Source organism: Gopherus evgoodei, chromosome 4 (genome assembly GCF_007399415.2).
Source record: "Gopherus evgoodei ecotype Sinaloan lineage chromosome 4, rGopEvg1_v1.p, whole genome shotgun sequence".
NCBI classification, from domain to species: domain Eukaryota; kingdom Metazoa; phylum Chordata; order Testudines; family Testudinidae; genus Gopherus; species Gopherus evgoodei.
The window spans coordinates 121,105,918-121,133,288 of record NC_044325.1 but is presented as its reverse complement, the minus strand read 5'-3'; the positions used below and the strand labels follow the sequence as shown (position 1 = coordinate 121,133,288).

The 27,371-nt window shown below is 46.3% G+C and overlaps 1 protein-coding gene across 3 annotated transcripts in view; it reads right to left on the bottom strand.

Annotated features, from left to right (window-relative positions):
* LOC115650589 (NACHT, LRR and PYD domains-containing protein 3-like) overlaps nucleotides 1-27,371 on the bottom strand; it is a 78,944-nt gene that overhangs the window by 31,622 nt on the left and 19,951 nt on the right. For 2 of the 3 annotated variants that reach the window (XM_030560769.1, XM_030560771.1), the window contains exons 6-8: nucleotides 10,902-10,991; nucleotides 4,140-4,307; nucleotides 1,522-1,692 (exon numbers count right to left, since the gene is read on the bottom strand). In XM_030560769.1, the coding sequence (XP_030416629.1) occupies nucleotides 1,522-1,692; nucleotides 4,140-4,307; nucleotides 10,902-10,991 (429 nt within the window). The remainder of the gene's footprint in view (nucleotides 1-1,521; nucleotides 1,693-4,139; nucleotides 4,308-10,901; nucleotides 10,992-27,371) is intronic. The other variant, XM_030560770.1, reaches the window with a different exon arrangement.

Sequence of the window (27,371 nt, the reverse complement as noted above, 5' to 3'; positions counted from 1 at the left end):
TGCAGCATTGCCAGTTTTAAATGGTTGTGTTCTGCACAAGGATCGGCACATGTGTTGTCAGCCACAACACCTCACACTTGTAGCTGCAATGACAAAGGGTCAGCATTCCTCAGTCCCATACCGTTTGTGGGCCTGGAGACCCAGAGTGTATAATGAAGAGCAACAGCAGCGTGGGGTGTCAGTGCTCATGGAAATGAGGAGCTGGATTTTTTTCCTTTAATTCATTTATTCAATAACGTTGTTAGTATCTTATATAGAGTTTTTTTGTTTTAATTTTCTTATTTGTTCAGTAGTTTTGCTGGTTCATGGTTTGCTTTGTAGCTGAACTCAGTCCTCTCTCTCCTCTGTTTTCCTTTAGGAGGTAGAGATGAGAGTGCTCTAGGCCCAAAGGAAGAATATCATTTGCCAGAAAGAACACCAGGGCCAGCATGAGATGGAGTTGGTGTAATAAGAGGAAAGATAAAGAATAAGAGAAAAGAAAATGGGTTGAGTGTGATACAGAGAGCGCTTGGCAAAGGGTCCCATGTTCATTACAAACAGCTGTCAACTCAGATCTGACAAACTCACTACGCCAAACAAATCTTATAGGATGTTTATCCATCAAGTATAACAAGTAACGTATCTACAGAAAGCTGTGTTGTCTACCCTTGCCACATCGCAGAACTGTCAATGGAAAGCCATCAAAGACAATGGCAAATATCAAAACCACTTGGAGGTGAAAACAAACCTTACAGCAGGCAGGAGATTGCAGACAACAGTTTTCAGTATAACAGAGTGTTGGGAAAGGCACTGTCTATTCATTTACTGAGGAAACCAATAGAAGATTGGTCCTGAATGTTTGGATCTTGGTTCATATGAAACCAGCTAGTTCCTCAATTGACTGAACTTTGTAGTGAAAATCTACATTATTAGCTAGGTTTAGACATACAGGTGAAGACCCGGGTTCAAGAGTTTATAATATTGTTTTCTGTTGTAACCAGTTGTTTCTATCACTTTCATTCATTTCTAGATAAATCATTTTCTTTTTTAAATATAATTACTTTTGTTTTATTATAAGAGTTCACAAGTGTTGAGTGGTGTACCAGAGCAGCCATTTAAGGTAAACTGGGGTACACAGCACCTTTGGGTGCAAAGGATCTGGTACTTATGTGAGTAGCCAGAGTCAGGGACTGTGTATCACAGGAGAACCATGCAAAGGGACTCAGTGATTAAGGTGCCTCCTTGTCAGGCTGCAGGCAAAGTTGGGGCTGGTGGAAGCCCAGAGGAAAGTGCTTGAGTGAGTGAATGAGTGAGTGAGGGAAGAGCTGGTGGTTTCAAGGAGCTGATGCCCACCTACTACAAGTAAGATCCCCTCTTGCTGTAGACAGGGGGGTAACGAGGTGACTTTCAGTCCCCAGAAACCATCAGAATGGGACAGAAAGACAGAAAAACCCTTTTGTCCCCTCCACTATCTCTCACTTTGTCCAGCGCTTTACATAGAAGACACCTGTGAATACACAGAGGAGGCCAAATGTTACTTACCCCAGTTGCTGTAGTTTACAGTTTGGGTGTGTCAGTCGCTTGCACAGCAGCCGCGCTCCAGCATCGCCCAGAGAATTTGCACACAACTTCAGTTCTCTCAGACTCTGGTTGGTGCTGAGAACATTGGCGAGATCCCCACAGCAAGCGCCTGTGAGCTCACAATCCCACAAGCTGAAGCCGGAGAGAGAAACACAGACAAAAGGGATCACGCTGTGAATAGGGGTCATGACAGCTGTTCTGACAGGTGTTCCTGCCCTACAGCCCCTCTCCCTGACCAATCAGCACACAGAATGAGCCAGAACCGCTCTGTCCTCCCATCGCTTCCTAAGCCCAACCCTTTGTCCAATGAGGAACCGGTGTCGGGTGGGACTTCCTGCCTAAGCCCCACTGTGATGTTCTGTCCCTCGTGGGAACACCCTATACACCCATGTTCACCCTTATAATATTATTGTGTGGTATCTAATGCAAAGTTTGTCATTTCAGGTGTCTTCGGAAGGCTCATGATGCACTGAGCATTGTTGTTATAGTGATATTATAGTAATTGTTGTTATAGTAATGTTATAGGTTATAATTTCTCCAGTCCGGAGAACACCAGGGGAACTTCACATCTACCCTTGGGTCAAGGGAAAAAACACTCACAGGGAGACCAGTTGACCCAACCATGAACACCCCAATGGGGGCAGAACTGGGGAAATGCTGTGAGTGTGGCTAAGAAGGGCATTTCCACCATGACTGTCCTCATGGATTGCAGCTATGGCCAAGCATTAGCCACAGGCTTCAAGGCACACCAGAAAGGCTGTGCCAAACTCCTGATAACCCTATGGGTATAAGGCACTCCTGTGACCATGCTGATTGACTTGGGCTGTAGCCAGACACTCATCTAGGCCAATTTGGTCGACCAATCTAGCAGGGGCCCCAATACTTCTACAGTGTGTGAACAGGGATATACAGTCGGACCCAGCTGTGTGGGTATGGCTGGCCAATGGGTGCCAGGAGAAGGTGTGCTGGGTTGGACTGGCCCCAAGGCTGGCCTACCCCGTGATTTTGGGAGAGGACTGGGGGGGGCGGGGGTTTCCTGCAAGATTGTGCAGGACTGCCGCCATTGGGCACCAGAGGAAGAAAAGGTCAGCCCACTAAAGAGATGCTATGTAGTGCAGGAAGGCCTGGAGGATGTGGTGGCAGACCCTCCACCTCCTAAAACCAGTACCCCCGAAGATCCCCCCTCCAATGTCAGGATGACAGAGTGACTGAATGCTAGTGGCTGGAGCTTGGAGGGGACTTCATGAGTAGGGCTTGGGAGCAGGTGACAAACCCTGACCAGATGGGGGCACCGAGCAACAGACTCTGCAGGGACCCCAATTTGAGGTCCGTGAAGACCTCCTATACCATGTGGTTCAGGAATCCCAGACCCAGGAAGAATTATGGCAGTTATTAGTCCCACAGAGGCACCGGAGGGGCCTGTTATGACTGGCTCAGTCAGTGCCCTTAGTGCTTTAATCACTATTTTTGGCCTCTCTGTTTTAAATGGTTGTTTCCTATACAAGGATCTGCACACGTGTTGTGAGCAGTGACCCCCTCATACAGAAAGCACTTGGCAAAGGGTCCTCTGTTCTTTACAAAAAGCTCAAACCTCAGACCTGACAAACTCAGTACACCAAATACATCTTACAGGATATTTATCCATCAAGTATAACAAGTAACATATCTACAGAAAGCTGTGTTGTCTACCCTTGCTACATCCCAGAACTGTGAATGGAAAGTCAAAGACAAAGGCAAATATCAAAACCACTTGGAGGTGAAAACTAACCTTATAGCAGGCAGTAGATTGCCCTGGCTATGCATACAGCAGGCGACAGTTCTCAGTATAACAGAGTCTAGGGAAAGGCGCTCTGTATTCATTCACTGAGGAAACCCTTTGAGGAGTTGTGGAGGGTGTATTGAATGTTTGAATCCTGGTTCTTACGAAACCAGCTATTTCTGCAACTGACTGAACTTTGTGGGGAAAACCTACTTCATTACCTAGGAAAGGTAACTACTTACAGAACCATGCTCATGGTTTTATGATTTTGTTTTCTGTTGTAACGAGTTGTCTCCATCACTTTCTCTAATTTCTAGATTAATCTTTATTCTTTCTTAAATAAAGCTACTTTTGTTTTATTACAAGAGTTCACAAGTGCTGCGTGGCCTACGGAGCTGTGATTTAAGGTAAATCTGGTAAACTGGGGTGCACGGCACCTTGGGTTCAGAGGATCTGGTATTTATGGAGTATCCAGAGTCAGAGGCTGGGTATCACAGGAGAACGATTCAAAGGGAGTCAGTGATTAGGGTGCCCCTCTAGTTAGCCTGCAAGACAAAGCTGGGGCTCGCATAAGCCCAGAGGAGATTGCTTGAGTGAGTGAAGGGGTGGTGGTTTCAGGGAGCTGATGCCCAGCTACGCCAAGACCGACCCCGTCTAGCTGTAGGCGGGGGTAACGAGGTGACTCTCAGTCCCCGAGAACCATCAGAGTGCGGCAGAGAGAGACAAAAATTCTTTTCTCCCCTTCACCATCTCTCATCCTGCCAAGTGCTTTACACAGAAGACACCTGTGAATACACAGAGGAGGCCAAATGTTACTTACTCCAGTTTCTGCAGTTTGCAGTTCGGGTGTTTTAGTCCCTCACACAGCAGCCGCACTCCAGCATTGCCCAGATCATTATAACCCAGGTCCAGCTCTGTCAGGCTCTCTCTGGCTTTGAGAACATCAGCAAGATCCCTGCAGCAAGTGCCTGTGAGAAACCCATGCAACCTACAGGAGAGAGACACACAGACAAGAGTGATCACGTTGTGAATAGGGCTTGTCACAGCTGTTCTGACAGGTGGCCTCACTCACTAGCCCCTCTCCCTGACCAATCAACACCCAGAATGACCCAGAACCCCCGCTGCACTCACTTTCCCAAGCCCCACCCTTTGTCCAATGAGAAACTGCTGTTGTGTGGGATTTCTTACCTAAGCCCCAACCCTTACACTTCACTCTTGACCAGTTGGCACTGTGAATGGCCCAGACACCCAAATCCTTAAACCTCTGCCATTGACCAATAAAGATTAAGGTTTAGGGTAAGACTCCAACAGTAAGCATCGCCCCTCAGCCTTTTCACGGACTAACCAGAATTTAAAGGGCAGCCATCTGGCCACCCTAAATCCCACCTACCCAGCTCTCAACCATTCATACTGCATTTGGCAATGATGTGCCCTGGGATGGTGTGACTGAATCAGAGAAGTCTCATCTCTACAGGGAGGCTGTAGGGGGCACCACCTCCCCAGGTAGCTGCATCAAGCTCAGAGCAAATGCTGGGAGATCCTGCTTCTCTTCACCCCAGACTCTAGCTCTGCTGCACAACTACTGACCAGACCAAACCCAGGCAAACCTTTTAAGAACTGTTGGAAGGGAAAACAAAAATCCAAAGGGGTTCCTTAGATGTGTGTGGGGGGGGTATACAGTGGGAGGGGGCATGGAATGTTGGACCAACCTAGATGTTTTTAAAATATCTGGTGCTCCCTCCAGTATTTTAGAAATTTGCCATGCATTATAAAGGCAAAATTCTATTCAATCAAAATTACAAGAGCATTCATGGTTTTCATCTGGAATTCTGTACTCGGATGGCTGGCTAGTATGTCTTATGATGATGTACTGTACAGAGATGTGCATACATCAGAACCACATGACCCCAAATAAATTTGATTTTTCCTAGCAGATGCATAAACAAACAGCCTAAAAGCAAACATCAACTCAGTGGGAGATGGGAGTGTATGCAGGGGTAGTAGCAGCTCCATGATTAAGTTCACATGCAGATTTACACTTGAAACAGGACTGAAAACCCTGTATTTTCACTAGCCTACCAGCCTGGCCTCATTTTGGGCACTAAGGGGAAACTATCAGCCAATATGTGGGGGGTACTAGCTAAAGGAGGAGGATATATGACTTCCCCATGAATCTCCTCCCCGCCCCACCCCCAGCCAGGGCCCCCATGCTCACTTCGCCCCCTCCTCATCCCACGTTACCTGTGGAGGGGGAGGCTCTATCCTCCTGCTGTGTTGGCTCGCCTCCCAGCAGACCCAGGCAGGGAGCAGGATGGAGCCACTTCTGGACATTGCGTGATGCAGCACAACAACTGCCTGGGAGCGTGCCTGGCTGGGGCAGTAGCAGGCAGCCTCCCATCCAGACCTGGCTTCCAGGACAGTAGCTGAGTGGGTCGGAGCCAACCTGTGACACCGGCATGCTCTCTGTGCTGCAGCAGCTGCCTGGGAGAAAGACGGTGGGGAGGGGTGGCAGCCTGCTGCATCCCCAGCCTCAGCTTCTGGGGATAGGAGCCGACTCCGAGCATGCTGGGTGGAGTGTATGTGTGTGTGTGGGGGGGGAGCATGGCTTGCTTGGCTGCTGTCCACAAAAGTTGAGCCAGAGTTGGGGAATAGCCCAGTGCTGCCGCAGTCAAGTGCTCTCCCCGTCAGCTGCTGTGCTGCACCAGGCAGGGTCCAGGCAGCGTACCGCTGGAATAGGCTCTGGCCCCACCTCTTCTCTTCTGACTCTGGCCCTGGCCCTTCCACTCCTGTGACCAGCATCCTAGTGGGGAGCCAGCTGTGGTCACTCAATTAGGGTGAACAGCAAAGAATGGGGCAGACAATTCCCATAAAGCTGGTGGATATTCCAATACTTAGATTCACCAGGCCAGCATAAAACAGCTTCTTTGTTACCTTACTGGTTACTCAGAAGACCAAACAACACAGTTCCCTTCAAGTGATCCAGCCTCAGGCCTCCATCCAGATACCCACATCAAATATGATGAAAATTTCTGTAAATCTTATTTCATCACATAAAAGAACAGGTTCTACCAATCCCAAAGAATCGGACATGTTACCTCTCAGGTTATTGAATATTCCAGATCTTACCCAAATACACGCTACAGCCAATTCTTATTAACTAAACTAAAATTTATTAAAAAACAAAAGACAGGGTCTGGTTAAAAGATTAACATACACAGGCCTTGGCTACACTCACACTGTACAGCGCTGCAACTGGGGTGTGAAAAAACACCCCCCTGAGCGCTGCAAGATACAGCGCTGTAAAGCACCAGTGTAAACAGTGCCGCAGCGCTGGGAGCGCGGCTCCCAGCGCTGCACGCTACACCCGTAAGGGATGTGGTTTACACGCAGCGCTGGGAGAGCTCTCTCCCAGCGCTGCCGCTCTGACTACACTCACACTTCAAAGCGCTGCCGCGGCAGCGCTCCCGCAGCAGCGCTTTGAAATTCCAAATGTAGCCATACCCATACAGACATGAGTTCAGTTCACTGAGGTGCAGATTCATAGCAGAGATGGTGCGTTTTGTAGTTGCAAAGAGTTCTTTCAGAAATAGTTCATTGTTTATAGTCCAATGTCCAAATATCATGTTCAGGGCATGCCAGTATAACTGGGACCTCAATCTTGCAACTCAAACTTCCCCTGAAGAAGCTTAAGCAAATCTGAGATCACAGAATCAGGACCCAAGGATTTTTATACAATTTCATATCTCTTGACAAGTTGGAATTTCTCAGGGAACAAAAGGTCAATAGGATGACTTTGAAGGAGGCCCATCACTAGTACTTAGCTATACGAATTAACATAAGGCCATTTGCTTGTTCCTCCACCACTCAAGGCACATTTCAAAGAGAGATGAATACTGAGATATCTCGTGTTTACAATTCATTTACATGATAGGATGTTCTTTTGACTTCTGAATTATCAGAATACAGCATAGACAGGGACTGTTGATTACATTGTCCATCATAGTCATACATATGTAAATACACAAAAACACAAACATTACCTCCCCACATGTCTTATGAAGGTTATTTATTTTGCAGGATGTTTAACTCTTTCTAACCATGCGTCACAGCTCCTCACCCAGAAGGCGGTTATTAGGGGGACACTCAACCCTGCATGACCCCCTCCACATAAGTCATCTATGCCAATAGATGGAAAAATTTCATTGCCACTATGTTATGCACCCCATCATCATTCCCCAGCCTGCAGCCCCCTCTGGTTGCAGCTCTCCAGCTGAGAGCCAGCAGACCTCTCTCTCTGCTGCTGTCCACCTTCAGCCCTCGCCAGCCACGGCTTTCTGGCCTAGGGAAGTTTACAGATGAAACCCTAACTGCCTTCCTGCCTTCAGCTTTCACCAGTCTGATCCGGCTCCACTGCTCAACCAGGAAATGCTCTCCATTCCCCCCCATTCAGAGCACCCCCTCCCTGAAGCTGTTAGCCCAGTTCTGCTTCTGGGCTCCCTCTCTGGGTTTTGGACTCCTCCCTCTCAGCATTCTGAACTCATTGTTAACTTCCAGGGTCAGTCATGCCCTCCCCATTACACTAAACTAGGGCACATCTGGATTGGAACAGGAGAACTCGGCCCTATTCCATGTGAAGGCCAGCTTCTTGCCTAGGTGCTTGTAGCAAGTATCTCGCATGATTTACATATGGATAAAACTTCTCTCCCACTCCCAGCCTAGCTAAAAAGAGTAACACCCTGCTTTCCCATAATGGAAAGTGGTCTACTATAGACTGCGAGTGAAACAAGATCAACAGATGGTCAAGAATCTTTTGGACTGAAATTAACTACATATAACCTGCTGTGAACCCAGAAAACAGAAGAATGTATATGTGGGTCAAATCTCTTGATTCCCCAAAAGTCCAATTCACACATATTCATCCCAAAATTATAAGATGCACATTTCTCTCCCATATAAATCAAACATACCATAGATAATTTGTTTTGTTCCTTCAATATGTCACACACCCTGAATTAGAAGCTTGATATTTATGTACTCTGCCATGTCATGCCTTATGCTCTACTATATGTCCTGAAAGATGTGAAGTGAAAGGTATTAGATAAACCACAGACTGTTTTCTTTCTAAACTATAATTGTACTAAAGAAGTGTAGAAATGAAGCAGAAAGGAATATTGAAAAAGATAAGCACCTAATGAGAAATTACTTAAAGGAGGAAATTTCAGTTGAGAGTCTGGAATGAAATATAAGATCCCTCTGACTAAGAAAAGCTTCTGAGAGATGGGCTGTACATCACCACCACCTAGTGGAGATCCACATTTGCCATGATCTCTGAACTGTGACAGGTCAAGTGTCCAATAGAAAATCAGAGAGTAGCTGCTCTGCAGCTTCTTCAATTAATTCAGCAACTCTGGGGTCCCACACAGTGACCTCAGTCTAAGCTTGTCAAACTTTGTTTTTGAAATGGGTAGAATCATAGTATCATAGAATATTAGGGTTGGAAGATATCTCAGGAGGTCATCTAGTCCAATCCCCTGCTCAAAGCAGGGCCAATCTCCAACTAAATCATACCAGCTAGGGCTTTGTCAAGCCAGGCCTTAAAAACCTCTAAGAATGGAGATTCCACCACCATCCTAGGTAACTCATTCCAATGCTTCACCACCCTCCTAGTGAAACAGTGTTTCCTAATATCCAACCTAAACCTCCTCCACTGCAACTTGAGACCATTGCTCCTTGTTCTGTCATCTGCTATCACTGAGAATAGCCAAGCTCCTTCATCTTTGGACCCCCCCCTTCATGTAGTTTAAGGCTGCTATCAAATCCCCCCTCACTCTTCTCTTCTGCAGACTAAATAACCCCAGTTACCTCAGCCTCTCCACGTAAGACATGTGCCCCAGCCCCCTAATATTTTTCGTTGCCCACCATTGGACTCTCTCCAATTAGTCCATATCCCTTCTGTAGTTGGGGGACCAAAACTGGACACAATACTCCAGGTGTGAGCTCACCAGTGCCGAATAGAGGGGAATAATCACTTCCCTCGATCTGCTGGGAATGCCCCTACAAATACAGCCTAATATGCCATTGGCCTTCTTGTCAACAAGGGCACACTGCTGACTCATATCCAGCTTCTCATCCACTATAATCCCCAGATCATTTTCTGCAGAACTGCTGCTTAGCGAATCGGCCCCCAGCTGTAGCAGTGCGGGGGATTCTTCCTTCCTAAGTTCAGGACTCTGCACTTGTCCTTTTTGAACCTCATCAGATTTCTTTTGGCCCAATCCTCCAATTTGTCTAGGTCACTCTGGACCCTACCTCAGCCCTCCAGTGTATCTACCTCTCTGCCCAGTTTAGTGTCATCTGCAAACTTGCTGAGGGTGCAATTCATCCCATCATCCAGATCATTAATAAAGATGTTGAACAAAACTGGCCCCAGGACCGACCCCTGGGGCACTCTGCTTCATAGCAGATGCCAACTAGACATCAAGCTGTTTATCACTACCCACTGAGCCTGACAATCTAGCCAGCTTTCTATCCACCTTATAGTCCATTCATCCAATCTATACTTCTTTAACTTGCTGGCAAGAATACTGTGGAAGACAGTATCAAAAGCTTTGCTAAAGTCAAGATATATCACATCCAGCACTTTCCCAATGTCCACAGAGCCAGTTATCTCATCATACAAGACAATCAGGTTGGTCAGGCATGACTTGCCCTTGATGAATCCATGATGACTGTTCCTGATCACCTTCCTCTCCTCCAAGTGCTTCAAAATGGATTATTTGAGGACCTGCTCCATGATTTTGCTGGGGACTGAAGTGAGGCTGATAGATCTGTAGTTCCCCAGGATCTCTTTCTTCCCTTTTTAAAAATATGGGCAGTATATTTGCCTTTTTCCAATCGTCCGGGACCTTCCTTTGTCTAATAAATTATTTATCTTTTCACTTGCAGGTTTAAACTTGTGCAAATGGTGGATTCTATGTAACTTGAAGTCTTTAAACCAAGATTTGAGAACTTCAGTGACTCAGAAGGTAATGAAGTGACTCTTAACCCTGGGTACCCCGAGAACCATCACACTGGAACAGAGAGAGAGAGAGAGAGAGAAAGCGAGAGAAAAACCACCCCCTGCTGTTCCCCAAACCCCATCTTTGAATCAGGGAGAAATGAGATCAAATAAAGATACATGAATGGTAAACAAATAGACTTGCACAGGGTTTAGATACCATGGTGATGTGCACCTCAGAAATATCTAAGATTAAAATACCTAAAATCTTCTCTCCAGCCTCCTGAGTCTTTCCTGACTTTAAACCACCCACAGCTATGCTGCTTAGCTCTGTCTCTCCTGCTCACCTGAGATAAATGTCATTGAACCACTAAGCTGCCATATAAGCCAAACCCACATGTATTCCAGCAAATACTCAGTTGCTGCAACTTGGTTCAACGGAGCTATGACAGTTTACACCAGCTGAGTATCTGCCTCATTAAACAAATTCCTGAGCAGCAATAGTGAAGAGCTGCGCAGCTGTAGAATTTCTGGAATAACAGCAGTAAAAAGGGGATTTTTAAAAAGGAAGGAACAATTTCTTACTTTAGTTTCTTTAATTTACAGTTTGGATCCTCCAATGCTTCACAGAACAAGTAAATAGGTGAGTGACGTGGCTCATGCTGATGTTTTTCCCTGAAAAGAGAGAATAGACATTTTCTATGTTGTTCTCTGGACACAAATTTTAAATCTATTTCCTGAACAGTAAAATAGGCTCTTATATGGAGTGATCATGCACTGTGAATGAGAGATTCTGCCATTTCAATGTGTCCCATTCATACCTAAATCCTCCAAACCAAAAATATATCCAGTACATTAAGATGTACTTTTAATACACAGAGTCAAATAGAATAGGCTCTGCTAAGTGTAACCTATTCATTTTTTGAACTTGTGGTACTCTGGGCATTCACATGCAGTTCTAAGAACTCACACCAACGGGAATGTCTACAATGGTTTTATACTTTTGTGTTGGTCAGTCATTTTTCAAATCAGTTCTGGAGATATAATAGGAATGATTGTGTTTCTCTGACCAAGAGAGTTGACTTTAATTTACCCACTGAAGTAAAAAGCAAGAAGATGAGTATTTGCTTACAATTTAAAGTAGGACAATTATCACTCAGCAATGTGTGATTGGTGTTACACTTTCGGAAATTACATCCCCATAACTAACAGAAATGGTGTCTTAGATCCTGACACCAGTGTGTGTAAGAGGGCGAGTTAATTTTAAGGCAGCATCTGTATAACAAATAGTGCTGGATTATCATCATCATGGCAAATGCCTAATGGACAAAGCCTCGTTGCAGATTGAGCACCACCCAGATCAATCTCTACCTGGGACCTTACAATGGTCTGGCTGGATTCTCAATCTATATACACTATTGGCATTCTTATTGCGCCACCAAAGCTTTTGGCACCCATGTGACCACCTACCATCTAGTAGCATTCCTTGGTAAATGTGTTTTGTAGTTCATTAATCTTCCATCCTAATAATGTGTTGACGCCAAGAAAACTGCTGAAACCAAACCTGTGCTGAGCTTGTCCTGCCACTGAATATGGAGCAACTGACAAAGATAACAAGAATCAAAAATGTCAATCCAGTCCTCTTCAGCCTTCCTCAGTGGTGTTTTTACGAATGCAAATTGGTGAGACTGATACTGGAATGCTGTGTCCAATTCTGATGTCAACATTTTTAATAGGTTGTTGAAACACTAGAAAGAAGCCTCAAAAATGATTTGAGGGCTGGAGAAAATGCGAGTGAGTGACTGAAGTAGCTCATTTTTTTTTTTTTAGTTTAGCGAAAGATCAAGATGTGACTTCATTACGGTGTCCAAGTACCTACATGAGGAGGAAATAACAGATACTAATGGGCTCTTTAATCTAGTGGAGAAAGGCATAACAAGACCCAATGGCTTGAAGTTAAGGCCAGACAAACTCAAATGAGACATAAGGCACATTTTCAACAAAAAACAAAAAACACCAAGCAGAGAGGGTGGTTAACCATTGAAACAAAATACCACAGGAAGTGGTAGATTCTCCATTTCTTGATGGCTTCAAATCCAGACTAGATGCCTTTCTGGAAGAATGCTTAATAAAATACAACCTATTAGACTCAATATAGGGGTAAGTGAAATTCTACAGCTTATGTTATATACGAGCACAGACTAGAGGAGCTAATGGTCCCTTCTGGCCTTAATATCTATAACTCCAGAGTGGGGAGGGACACATGGGTTACATGCCCCCCCAGATTTCTGCCAGCTGTGTTCCCACCCTGTGCAGAAGCTCCTGGATCTGGTGAGCTGCAAACTGCGGTTGCATGGAGAGGGAGGAGCAAGCAGCTGTGAGCTACAGGGAGGGGCCCCTGAGGGTAAGACGGGAAGGCGTGCCTGGGAGGGGCATGACTCAAACTGTTGGGGGAAGTTGAACCTTTAAATTGTTCCCCCTACTGTCAGCAGGTACAAGTCTTTTCTGTATAACTCTATACACTGAAAGGAGACACTCTGGTTGAAATTCTGGCCCCGCTGAAGTCAATAGGAGTTTTGTTACTGACTTCATTGAAGCCAGGATTTCACCCACTCTCTGTCTCAGCTCCCATCGCTTTACTTCAGCACTCACAGCCACATCACTGCATCTCACATCTTTGAGCCAACACATCTGCAGGCAAGCAGAAACATCAAAGAAATGAGCAAAAACAAGCAAACCAACACCGGTCTACAAAAGAATGTCATGAGCCGCAAGCACAACTTGAACAGGAGTACTTGTGGCACTTTAGAGACTAACAAATTTATTTGAGCGTACGCTTTCGTGGGCTACAGCACACTTCATCGGATGAATGTAGTGAAAAATACAGCAGGAAGATATGTGTGTATACACACACACACACACACACACACACACACACACACACAGAACATGAAACAATGGGTGTTACCATACACACTATAAGGAGAGTATCAGTTAAGGTGAACTATTATCAGGAGGAGAGAAAAAAAACTGTTTGTAGTGGTAATGAAAATGGTCCATTTTGAGCAATTGACATGGAGATGTGAAGAAGTGTGTGTGTTGGAGTGGGGGGAATAAGCATGGTGAAATAGCTTTACTTCATGTAATGGCCCATTCAAGTCTAATTTGATAGTGTCCAATGTGCAAATTAATTCCAATTCAGCAGTCTCTCGCTGGAGTCTGTTTTTGAAGGTTTTTTTGTTGTAATATTGTGACTTTTAGGTCTGTAGTTGAGTGGCCAGGAAGATTCAAGTGTTCTCCAACTGGTTTTTGAATTTTATAATTCTTGACATCTGATTTGAGTCCATTTATTCTTTTGCATAGAGATTGTCTGGTTTGGCCAATGTACATGGCAGAGGGGCATTGCTGGCACATGATGGCATGTATCACATTGGTAGATGTGCAGGTGAACGAGCCTCTGATGGTGTGGCTGATGTGATTAGGTCCTATGATGGTGTCCCCTGAATAGATATGTGGACAGAGTTGGCAACAGGCTTTGTTGCAAGGATAGGTTGCTGGGTTAGTGTTTTTGTTGTGTGGTGTTTGGTTGCTGGTGTTTGCTTCAGGTTTGGGGGCTGTCTGTAAGCAAAGACTCGCCTGTCTCCTAAGGTCTGTGAGAGTTAGGGATTGTCCTTCAGGATAGGTTGTAGATCCTTGATGATACACTGGAGAGGTTTTAGTTTGGAGCTGAAGGTGATGGCTGGTGGCGTTCTCTTACTTTCTTTGTTGGGCCTGTCCTGTAGTAGGTGACTTCGGGGTACTCTTCTGGCTCTGTAAATCTGTTTCTTCACTGCAGCATGTGGGTATTGTAGTTGTAAGAATGCTTGATAGAGATCTTGTAGGTGTTTGTCTGAGGGGTTGGGGCAAATCTGATTGTATCGTAGAGCTTGGCTGTAGACGATGGATCGAGTGGTGTGGTCTGGATGAAAGCTAAAGGCATGTAGGTAAATAAGCAGGACTGTCTGGCTATGTAGACTCCCTCCTCAGGCCCTATGCTACCAGCACTCCTAGCTATCTTTGAGACACCACTGACTTCCTGAGGAAACTACAATCCATTGGTGATCTTCCTGAAAACATCATCTTAGCCACTATGGATGTAGAAGCCCCCTACACCAACATTCCACACAAAGATGGACTACAAGCTGTCAGGAACAGTATTTCCGATAATGTCACAGCAAACCTAGTGGCAGAACTTTGTTCCCCCATAACTATTTCACATTTGGAGACAGTGTGTACCTTCAAATCAGCGGCACTGCTATGGGTACCCACATGGCCTGACAGTATTCCAACATTTTTATGGGTGACATAGAACAACACTTCCTTAGCTCTCAACTCCTAACACCCCTACTCTACTTACGCTACATTGATGACATCTTCATCATCTGGACCCACGGAAAAGAAGCCCTTGAGGAATTCCATCATGATTTCAACAATTTTCACCCCACCATCAACCTCAGCCTGAACCAGTCCACACAAGAGATCCACTTCCTGGACACTACAGTACTAATAAATGATGGCCACATAAACACCACCCTATACCGGAAACCTACTGATTACTATAATTACTGATGCTCTGTCCCAGAAGGGAGAATATTATGCTGATCCAAAGGACTCAAACCCTAAAATCTCCTGCAGCCTCAAACCTCATAACTTTCTGGTCACGGCTTCCCACCAAGCCATGGTCACCGTCATACAGCCCATGGGATCCCTCCTGATGAGCAGAAGCCATAAGTAAGGAACTCCATGATGTCCAAGACAGAATATCTATATGAAAGGGCATATATATGTCTCCCCCTCCCCCTTGATCTCCAAGGACTACAACTCTACAAGTATATCAAGACTCCCCACTGGCAGGACATTTTGGCAACTTTAAAACTCTGTGCCCAGTCTCTTGTCTCTTCTGGGAGCCTTGTATGCAGACCAGAGCACAGGCCTATCGGTCTATTGAAATGCATGGGCCCACTCCAAGGTACTGCACAATAAAACCTCCAGATTCCTGCAGTCCCTCAAGATTTTAGCCGGCCTTTGGACAGTTGCTGTCCTGGATTTTGTAGTAGAATTACCTGAGTTCAATGGGTTCATGACCATTCTGACAATAGTGGACCATCTCACAAAGGTGGCACTCTTCATCACCTGCACTGGCCCAACCTCCACCCAGGAAACTTCCTGACTCTGGGTGGATCAAATTGTCCACCTCCATGTCCTCCTGGAGCACATCATCCATGACCACAGTGTGTAACTTATCTCCCACTTCCAACAAGGAGCTCTCTGGATTCTGGGCATCTGTTTCTGTCTCTCCTTCACCTACCACTCCCAGACAAAAGATCAAATGGAAAGAACCAACCACATCCTGGAACAGTATCTTCAGTGCTACATAAAATTCCACCAGTACTCCTGGTCCTTGCTGCTATCTCAGGCAGAGTTCATGTACTATTATGCAAAACATACCTCTATGGGGCAAAGATGTTTTTTTCCTCAGACTATGGGTTCTACCAAAGCTATCCACAGCATCCCACAATCCAGCAGCACAAGATGACCTAAAGTTAGCCTGGAGAATGCTAAGCAGAGCTATAAACATTATGCTGACCATCAATGACTGGAGGGTGCCCTCCTTTCGGTAGACCAGAGGTGTCATAGGTTCCACACCCACTCTGAACTTTGCAGTATAGATGTGGGGACCTGCATGTGAACCCCTAAGCTTAATTACCAGCTAAGATTAATATGCTGCCACCATCCAAATATTTGAGTTACTTGGAAAACTCTGTCTTTCTCCCCATCAAAAAACCTTCTCCCTGGATAGCCTTGAGACTCCTTCACTAATTCCCTGGTGAACACCGATTCAAACCCCTTGGATTTTAAAACAAGGAAGAATTACTTATTCCTCCCCTCCTTTTCCCCCCACCAGTTCCTGGTGAGTCCAGATTCAATCCCCTTGGATTTAAAAATAAGGAGAAATTAATCAGGTTCTTAAAAAGAAGGTTTTTAATTAAAGAAAAGAAAAGTAAAAGAAAAAACCTCTGGGAGATAGCATACAAGCTGATCTTACAGCCAGCAGATTTAAAACACAGGATGTTCCCCTGGGCAAAAACGTTAGTACACACAAGAATACCCAATTTGATTATTCCCCTAATGTCAAGACAAGTTACAAAAAGAAAATAAATAAACCTATTTATTTTCTTTCTTAATACTTACTACTTTGACAAGAGGCTGATTTCTTGATTTTTTTTACTCCAGCCAAAACTGAAACGGAGGCAGGGGAGATTGGGGCCAAATGGGTAGAGGTGGGAGAAAAGAAAAACACTAGTAGCAGTTGGAGCGAATATCAGAAGAGACAATCTGAAACAAAACCCTACGATCAGGGGTAACCCAAGGCACCCCCTACATCCCAAGGGGATTGGACCTGGACTCACCAGGGATTGGTGAAGGAAAGCTGGGGGGTGGGAGGATAAGTAATTCTTCCCTGTTTTAAGATCCAAGGGATTTGGATCGGTGTTCACCAGAAAATTGGTGGAGGAGTCTCTCCAGGCTACCTAGGGAGGAAAAGGTTTTGGGGGAAAGAGATTTTCCCAAATGACTCAAACTATTTGGGTGGTGGCAGTCAGACCAGATCTAAGCTGGTAACTCAGTTTAGGGGTTCGCATGCAGGTCCCCACATCTGTACTCTAACAACCAGAATGGGGGTGAAATCTATGACATGGTGAATAGCGGTGAGGGATTTTAAAGGAACCAAAAGCTAGATTTTTCCCCCCTCATTTAAATGCTGGTAAAGCAGCGAAGGAGAGATACCCTGAAGGCAAACAGGTTACGTTTTCTAACAGGGTTCTATTAGCAACACTTCCAGCTGTGATAGTTGGAGGGTAATTAACATTGCCAAACAAGTTACAAAACCGGTTTTACTTGTTCCTTCTGACTGAGGTTCAAGTTACATTCACAAAGGAATCACAAGCTGGTTTTGTTTTTGTTTTTTTAACTTCTCAAACAAAGACAGCTAAGGTAGACTGGGGAAAAATGTCAGGCAAAGGGGAAAAAAAACCCTATGCAACAGGACCTAGAACACTGCTCTACCGCCAAAATCTTTCTGAAATAAATGTAGTCCAACTTTACTAATTCTGGGTCACTGAGAACAAAAATGTTGCTTAAAATTGTTGATTGGCTCTAGTTTTCAAGATATGCTATTGGGTCAGTATATACGACCCTTGACTTGGGAATGGTGGAGGATAAGTGAGTTATAAAGGGAAGGGATCTCCATTTAAACCAGAAATGACTAAAATATATCTTTGACTAGATCTATGAATAAATCTATGACTGGGTTTGGACAGTACTTGCTTTTTAGGCAAAACAATGAATGATGCAATCTGAAGCTGGTATTGCGTCATACATGATATGAATTGCATCATGTTATTCCTAAAAGTCATGGATGATGCAATCATAACGAAGCTTACATCACTCTGCTGAACAAATTGCCTTATATCAGCTCTAGAAATCATACAGTGCCGTGCTCTCTTATTTGTCAGTGTTTGATTTTGCAAAAGGACACATTTCTGTTTAGGCAAAGTGAGCAGAGATGCCTTGTACTTGAGTGAACAGTGCAGATAACTTCTGCTATGTTTGTGGTGAAGTGACTTTTGCATCACAAAAGCGCAGTATAACCACTATGGTTAAGAAAGCCTATCACCTTTATTTTGGCTGCAAAATTGGAGATCAGGACAAGATGTGGGCCCCACACATATGCTGCAACATTTATGCAACAAATCTTCGCCAGTGGTTGAACAGGAAAAGGAAATCTATGCCTTTTGCAGCGCCAATGATTTGGAGAGAGCCAACAGATCATACCAGCAATTGTTACTTCTGCATGGTGCCTCCAGTTGGGAAAGGTGTGTCAAAGAAGAAAAAGTGGACTGTGCATTATCCAAACATTCCATCAGCTGTACGCCCAGTACCCCACGGAGAAGGACTGCCGTTTCCTGATGCACCAGAATCATTCTCACTTGAGTCAGACGAGGAAGAGGAAGAGGATGAAACTTCTGGCCCTGAACCATCAATTTCACAGGACCCACATTTTCTCCCATCCTCCTCCTCTGAACCACACCTCATAACACAAGGTGAACTGAATGATCTTGTCAGGGATTTGGAACTACCCAAGAGTAAGGCAGAGCTGTTGGGCTCCGGACTACAGCAGTGGAATCTCCTGGCAGGCTATCAGGGCAAATGGAGCCCATCGATGCTTGCAGACTATTGCTGGACAGTGACGAGAGATGCTCCATTTAATGAATAAAAGAGACAAGCCAAGAAGCGCCAAGTAGACACTGAATAGGACTGAACTATGTACATAATAGTTTTTTGCCTTTTGTTTCATAATAAATTTTATTTATATAACCTTTTGCTGATTTTTAAAGTGTTACATAAACAGGACAGGTGAAATATCATGTAAAGCAACCATAAACACATGAAAAGACCTAGGTTTACAATTTATGATTAAAACTCTGCTATCTACACAATATACATAGACATAAAATGTAAAAACTTAAATATCTTAGAAACAGTAGCCAATCAGTTGTTTTAATTGTCATATTTGAATTCAGCACATCAAAATACATAATAAATATCACATTTGATCTCTGAAGCAGACGACTTCTCAAAAATTGTAGACCAGTGGAATTAGTCAAATTCCAGGCTCAGGAGAACCAAAAGAAACATGACAGACAGAGGGCCAGGGCTGAGGCTGCCCACGAAAGAGCTATGGAGGAGAGGGGAAAAAAAAGAAAAAGCCAAAAAGAGGATGCCCACAAAAAAAAGCTATGGAGCAGAAAAAAAAAAGAAAGATGAATCATAAACTGCAGTTAGCAAGGGCTTGGCAAAATATACCAGCCAACCCCTCTCCAGGTACCACTTCTCCTCCCAGAAAATTCCCCAGCTACAAGGCAGGCGATGATACTGAGGCCTTCTCAGAAAATTTTGAACGGGCCTGCCTGGGTACAATCTCTCTACAGACCAGTACTGGTAGAGCTGAGGCTGCAGCTCAGTGGACCCTTAGCAGAGGTGGTGGCTGAAATGCCTAAGGAACACATGAACAATTACGAACTTTTTAAAAACAAGGCCAGAATCAGAATGGGGCTAACACCTTGTCAAGGTATGATTCCTCACTCTGAACTTTAGCGTCCAAAAGATGGGGTACCTGCATGAACCCCTCTAAGCTTAATTACTAGCTTAGAAATGATAGAGCTGCCACCACCCAAAAATATAGTGTTTTGGGACACTTTCTGACTCCCCAAACTCTTCCCTGGGGACCCCAAGACCCAAACCCCTTGGATCTTAACACAAAGAAAGTAAACCCTTTCCCCCACCGTTGCCTCTCCCAGGCGTCCCCTCCCTGGGTTATCCTGGAGAGACTATACATATTCAAGCTCCGTGAATCTAAAACAAAGAGGAAATTCACCTTCCCCCCTCCTCTTTTCCCCCTCACCACTCCCTGAGAGAGAGACAGATTCCTAACACAGAGAGAAATCAGGCTTTTCTTCCCCCCTTCTCTCCTTTCTCCCACCAATTCCCTGGTGAGTGCAGACCCCCTCCCCTTGAGTCTTAGACAAGGGAAAAAAATCAATCAGGTTCTTAAAAAGAAAAGCTTTTAATAAAAGAAAGAAAAAAAGTAAAAATTGTCTCTGTAAAATCAAGATGGAAAATGTTACAGGGTCTTTCAGCTTATAGCCACTAGAGAGAATCTTCCCCATAGCACAAATATAAGTTGCAGCAAACAGAGATACAGTCCTTCCAGCAAAATACACATTTGCAAATAAAGAAAACAATCAAAAGACTAAACCGCCTTTCTAACTGGTTCTTACTAAATTGAACAGAAGAGGCTGTTTCAGAAAATTGGAGAGTCTGTATACATGTCTGGTCCCTCTCAGAACCCAGAGAGAACAAAAAATAACCCCAAAAAACACAGACAAAGGCTTCCCTCCACCAAGATTTGAAAGTATCTTGTCTCCTGATTGGCCCTCTAGTCAGGTGTTCCAGGTTTACTGAGCTAGTTAACCCTTTATAGGTAAAAGAGACATTAAGCCTTAAGCATCTGTTTATGACACCCCCGAGCATGCCTGTCAGCGGTTCAGAGCCCTAAGGTGGAAACCAGACATCTCAGGATGTTCACACCACTGACATGCCTACCACATTGGAAAAAATTGGGATGTCTGGATATCAGAAACAAAAGTGTTAAATATCCAAAAGAGTTGCCCTTCCTAATGCAAATAGAGCAGTTTTTAAAAGGTGTTCCTGAAGAAATAGAAAGATACATCCTAAATGGGAAACCCAAAACTGTAATGGAGGCGGGGGAGATTGGGGCCAAAAGGGTGGAGGTGGCAGAAAAGAAAAAAACTAGTAGCAGTTGGAGCGAATATTAGAAGGGACAACCCGAAACAAAACCCTACCACCGGGGGCAACCCAAGGCACCCCCTACATCCCAAGGGGATTGGATCTGAACTCATCAGGGATTGGTGAAGGAAAGTGTGTGTGTGGAGGGGGGGGAATATGTAATTCTTCCTTGTTTTAAGATCCAAGGGGTTTGGATCAGTGTTCACCAGAAAACTGGTGGAGGAGTCTCTCCAGGCTACCCAGGGAAGAAAAGGTTTTGAGGGGAAAGACAGAGTTTCCCAAATGACTCGAACTATTTGGGTAGTGGCAGTCAGACCAGATCTAAGCTGGTAATTCAGTTTAGGGGTTCACATGCAGGTCCCCACATCTGTACTCTAAAGTCCAGAGTGGGGGTGAAACCTATGACAAGAGGGTATGGCTCTCAACAAAATACCCACACACGGACAGGCCATCTCATAATTAGACTACCAGTTCCTTGGCCCCACCAAGTTCCGTGGCAAATAAACCCAGTCATCTTTCAAGTCAACTTAACCAATTCCCTCCAAGTACACCTGGTTTTCCATATGCTTCTGGGAACTGGTACAGATGTTCACACCACTCACCTGTAAACAACTTCCACAAAAACCACCCTGGAAAACCGAGACCACTACAGCTTGGGATGGGGCACACCAGGGCACTGGGTGATCTGCAGGGTCATGGTTTCCAAACCCTAGCCCGTGGTTCCCACGCAGTGTTCAGGACATGGCCACCCTCCAGCAGATCATCAGAATCAGTGGAGAAGGGAGCTAGAGGAGCTCTAGTTTACTAGGGATTCTGCCCACGAACCTCTTGATTGGGGAACACATCTGGCCCCACTAATTGGCTCAGAGGCACTACTTAAGCCAGAAAGAGGCACAGAAAGTTGTCCAAGTAACTAGGGTGGATACCTGCCTGGCTGCCACTTTGGACCATGCCCATGAACCTGACTCCTTAGCTCTGTCTTCCTTCCTGTTCCTGCCTGCTTTATCCCAGAACCTTCTCCACTCCCTGCTCCTGTTTTTCTACTTCACTCCAAATCCCTGCTACTCTGCCCCATCCTGTATTCTGGCTCTGGCTTTGACCCTTGGCTTGTCCCCTGACTCCAGCTCTGACACTTGGCTCCAGTGTTGGCTCCTAACTCCAACCACTAGGCCTGACCACTCACACCCTGGTCCTTACACAGGAATAACTGCTAACCCATTTGTAGAGCAGCCACTGGAGAAGATCTTGACAAACACTTTCACAGAGGGTTACTCAAGTATTTACTAATTATCATCAGGCTATTGTTGATCAGGAATCCTGGATTCTATCGCTCACTCAGGGTGAGGAATGTGGTTTATTGTGATTAGAGATAAGATAAGCAAAACTGGTGCAGTGAACATGAAAAGCAGTATGTGTCAGTGGATGAAAGTGGGATTTGTTATGTTAGAGAGCTGGGGTCTGTCCTGGCAGTGACCCTGCCTAATCTCTCTGCCAGTTTCTTCAAATAACGGGGTGTGTTCAGCAGATCTTTGAGAACTGCCTTCTAAGGCTGGGGCTCATAGGCTTGGCCAAGAAAAGGGTAATCAATTGCATGAGAATATACTATGAGCAGCACTGAGAAGAGGTGAGGTTTGAACTCTTGGGCTCCTGTTTTCCAGACTTAGGAAGTTTGTCCCACATTATAGTGGCATTTGGTGAGAAAATCCCACAAACTGAGTGTTGGCATTTGGGCCGTAGCAGATACATTGGCACATTTGGCTTGATGCACAGATTTACTGTTATGATTAAAATGGTATAAAATGCTCTACAGACAGACAGTTCCTATGTGTAACTGATATTAGCACCCCAAAAACTGTGTGTTAATGCAGAGTTAAGGTTGCCCAGCTCTGTCTTGTACCTTTGCAGAATGTGGAGAGTGACTTAACTTAATCCTCTGTGTGACAGGGTTTGCTCCACAGCAGCCTCATGGTTCACCAGAGCACTGTGCACCCTGCCTCAGGGCCTCCAATGATCAGCCACTGCCTCTTGTGAGATCCAGTGCAGTGGTGCTTTAGCCCTTTGGCTAAGGCACTCTTCAGTCCCTGCCTTTCGAAGTATTAAAGTCCCAAAAGAAGCAAAAACCAAAAAACTCTGAATAGGGTCATCCCACAAGTCTTTGGCAGGACCCTGCCCATTTATAGCCATTTACTCTGGGCCAATCTCCAATAATCAGTTCCCAGGGCTCGGTCATCCCATCTATTGGGAGGTTCGTCCAACTGGAAACCTCTCTCAGCTCCTAGATGTAACCAGGATTCCCTCACAGAGGGAGAAGCAGGGCTCTGGTACTGTCCAGAAAGGAGAGCAAACAGACCTAAATTGTCTCCTTTTAACTGCCCACTTCACACCTGACATCTGCTGCAGTTGTCATAGGGTGGAGCTAATTGAGCCTACAGTCCCTCATTAATCTTCTCCTTGTCAGCATGGGGCCTGTATGCCCTGTCACAATCCGAAAACTAGGAAATACAAAAAACTGAGCTATGCATCAGGCTGCCTGAAAACACTCTGGTTTGTCAAGAGCTCCAGATCAATTTCATATGTGCAAATTACTGTCTCTGGCACATTGCCAGGGCTCAAATCACATTGGAGATCCAACATTTACCCTGAACAATTTAAATAATCCTTCCTCAAAGGCAAAGTGGATGCCAAACACTAGCTGACTAGTCCAGTTAGAAAAATTCAGCCTCCACCACAAACCTATCAAATGTGAAATGAATTGGCAAAGAGGTTCCTGGATTAGGACACACTAAAAATAGAGATCTTCACCCTAGGTCAAAAAGTAATTATTTTTGCTACTTTCCAGTCACGCAACAAAAAGAAAAGTCAAAACAGTTCACTGGATTCCCCTAGCTGGGATCTAGTGCACAGAACCAAAGTTATTATCATGGATTATTTGTAGTACACTAGCCCCTGGAGGCCACAGTCAGGATTAGGATCCCAGTGTGCAAGGCACCGTATCTATACATTATAACAGACAGCGCTTACACAAAAGATTATTATATGCAGAGCTGGTAGCAACTCCTATTATTAGGATTCCTGGACATGTCCCTGTTTTCAGTTGCTTATAACTTTGCTAAATTTTAACATTTGGGCTGAAATTTTCCATGCCTGGTGTTTCCATTAGGCTAAATATTCTGAAAGTTTCTGCTAAAATGGTTCAGCCATTTTTGAGAATTAGGTTTGTGTCATTGCATCCCATAATGCTTTACAGCAGGCCTGCACAACATACGGCCAGCAGAGGTTCACTGTGTGGCCCGCGGCGGGATTCAAAAGGCTTTGAGCTGCTCGCAGCGGCGGGGAGCTCAGAGCTCTTTAAATCTCAGCCACGGCTGGGATTCAAAAGGCTCTAAGCTGCTCACAGCCACGGGGAGCGCAGAGTCCTTTAACTCCCAGCCACGGCCGCAATTCAAAGGGCTCTGGGCTGCTCGCAGCGGTGGGGAGCCCAGAGCCATTTAAATCTCAGCTGCGGCCGGGATTCATAGGGTTCTGGGCTGCCCACACCAGCGGGGAGCTCAGACCTCTTTAAATCCAAGCTGCGGCCGCGATTCAAAGGGCTCTGGGCTCCCCACAGCGGTGGGGAGCCCAGAGCCATTTAAATCTCAGCCGTGGCCGGGATTCAAAAGGCTCTGAGCTGCCCACAGCTGCGGGGAGCCCAGAGTCCTTTAAATCCCAGCCCCAGCCACGATTCAAAGGGCTCTGGGCTGCTCGCAGTGGCAGGGAGCCCAGAGCCATTTAAATCTCAGCCCCGGCCCGGATTCAAAGGGCTCTGGGCTGCCCGCAGCCGCAGAGAGCCCAGAGCCCTTTAAATCTTAGCCGCCAGGGCTGGCTTTAGGCCAATTCATCCAATTCCCCTGAATCAGCCCGCCCTTAAGAGAGTCACATGCCCAAGCCCCAGTACGGTGTACCGGCAAAAGCCAGTGCACTGTAGCAGGGTGGCCCAGCTTCCCCAGGGGGCAATTTATAAGGCCTGTGGCTCCCAGGCCCTTTAAATTGCCACCAGAGCACCACTGCTGGAGCCCTGGTGTAGGGCTGTGGGGCTCTGGGGGCTATTTAAAAAGTCTGGGTTCCCGTCGCTTCTACCGCCCCGGCCCTTTAAATAGCCACCGGAGCCCCACCACTTCCCCAGGGTTCCCGTGGCTATTTAAAGGGCTGGGATGGTAGAAGAAGGGGAGCCCCAGATCCTTTAAATACCCCCAGAGCCCTGGGGTAGCAGGGGACTCTGGGAGCTATTTAAGGGCCGGGGCTCCAGCTGCCTCTGCCGCCCCGGTCCTTAAATAGCTGCTGAAGCCACACTGCTTCCCCATGGCTCCCTCGGCTATTTAAAGGGCTGGGGCGGTAGAAGCAGGGAAGCCGCGGGCTCTTTAAATAGCCCCCAAAGCCTTAGGGTAGCGGGGGGGGGGTCTCCAGATGTCTTTGCCGCCCTGGTCCTTTAAATAGCCCCCAGAGCCCCACCACTTCCCCAGGGCTCCTGCAGCTATTTACAGGGCTGGGGCAGTGGAAGCAGGGGAGCCCCAGGCCCTTTAAATAGCTCCTGAGCCACGGGCTGCTACTGCTACCCTGGTGGGGGAGGCAGGAGGAGGGGGCACTCACCATACAGGATGGGCTGTACCCCCTGTACCTGCACCAGTTGCCCGCAGCCAACCCCTGCCTGCACCAGTTCCTGTCTGCAGCCAGCCCTGCACTCGCTGCCCACAGCCAGCCCCTCACCCCCTGCCTTGCCTTCAGCCCTGCACCAACCCGTCTCCAGCTAGCCCTGCACCCCCTTCCCTGTCTCCAGCCAACCCCTGCCACACCCCCCTGCCTGAAGCCAGCCAGTCCTGCACTCCTTTGTCTCCAGCCCTGCCAACCCATGCCGCACCCTCCCGTGGCCCTGCCTGAAGCCAGCCAACCCATCTCACATGCCGTCTCCAGCCTGCCCCACACCCCTTGCCCAGCCTGCAGCAAGACCCTACCTCCAGCCACCTCCCCCTCACCTCCAGCCAGCCCCATGTGCACTGGTGCCCTGTAGTTCCCAGGGAAGTAACCCTGCACACCTGCTTCAATGAGGTGGGCAGGGAGCAGCTGGGACCCACACGTGCACCCTAGCATACCCTCAGGGAGTGGCGGAGCTCATTTCTAGTTCAGACACATCCTTTTAGAAAAGAACTTTAGGTAGGGTTAACATACATCTGTACTTTCCCGGACATGTCAGGCTTTTTGGATCTTAAATCACCATCCAGGAGGAAAATACGGATGTATGGTAACTCTACTGGTACAAAAAATACATACTGTGGCAGAACTTTTTATAGGGAACCGGTTACTAAGAAATGTGGTTGTTTTTTTTTTTCCAGTCATCCCTGCCGGGGCCCCACTGAAAATGTTCGAATTGGGCCCCGCACTTCCTAAAGCTGGTCCTGCCAGCTGCGGACGGGATTCAAAGGCTCTGGGCTGCTCACAGCTGTGGGGAGCCCAGAGCCCTTTAAATCTCAGCCGTGGCCAGGATTTAAAAGGCTCTGAGCTGCCCGTAGAGATTCTCGGCCGTGGCTGAGATTTAAAGGGCTCAGGACTCCCCACCGCCATGGGCAGCCCAGAGCCCTTTGAATCCCAGTGGTGGCTCCAGCGGATGCGCTGGGGTTGGGATTTAAAGGGCTTGGGCTCCCCTCAGCAGCAGGAGCTCTGGGCCCTTTAACTCCCTGCCCCAGCCCCACAGAGCTCCGGGTTCCCGCAGCCGCCGGAGCCCCAGGCCCTTTAATTTGACCCTGAGGGCTCTGAGCGAGCTCTTCAGCTGGAAGCCCCTGGCTGATTTAAAATCAAGTATCACCTCCCCACCCCCAACCTTCCTTTTTGGCCCACAGCTGTTTTGGTGGGGTGGCACTGGGAAAGGAGGGTTTTTTTCTGCAGGGCTGGGCAGTGCTGGGGCGGAGTGTTTCTGCTGGGCCGGGAGGGGGCGGGTGTTTCCGCAGGGCCGGGGGGTTTCGGCCGTCAGCTGTTTTCTTTCGAGTAATGTGGCCCTCACCGCTTTACGAGTTGTGTAGGCCTGCTTTACAGAAATATGCTTATGAATGTAAATATGACATAACCGGAATATGTTTTATGCTAGATATGCCATGTAACATATCTTTGCAAAGGTTATGTACTACTGAACGTATTCATCCTATTCATATATCATTTTATTATCTGAAGTTATAAGCGTTGGCTCTATGCTTATATATAAAGTGTTTGCTGTAGAAAGCACCTAAGGCAAATTTGATCGACATAGTGAGGGGGTTATTCAAGTAAATGGAAGTACTTGGCAAACAACAGACCTTGATAGATGAAAATCCACATCTGAGATTTCCTGGGAATGTTCCTGTAGAGACCTAAGTCATGCATGGGCATGTGATTTGCCCATGTGACTCCCAAACTGCATCTTGTAGAGTGGATTCTACACAGGGGGAGGGAGGGGTTTAGACCAAGGAGAAACTACATAAAGTCTTGGGGGACCCCTCCATTTTGTCTTCAGCTGGCACAAAAAAATAGCCTCTCCACCCCAAAGAGATGCCTGAAAGAAAGTGAAACAAAACTCAGCAACTACAGAGGTGTGAGTGATTGCTGGACCCAGACTAGGAGGAAGTCCAGTCTGTAAAAGAAGCT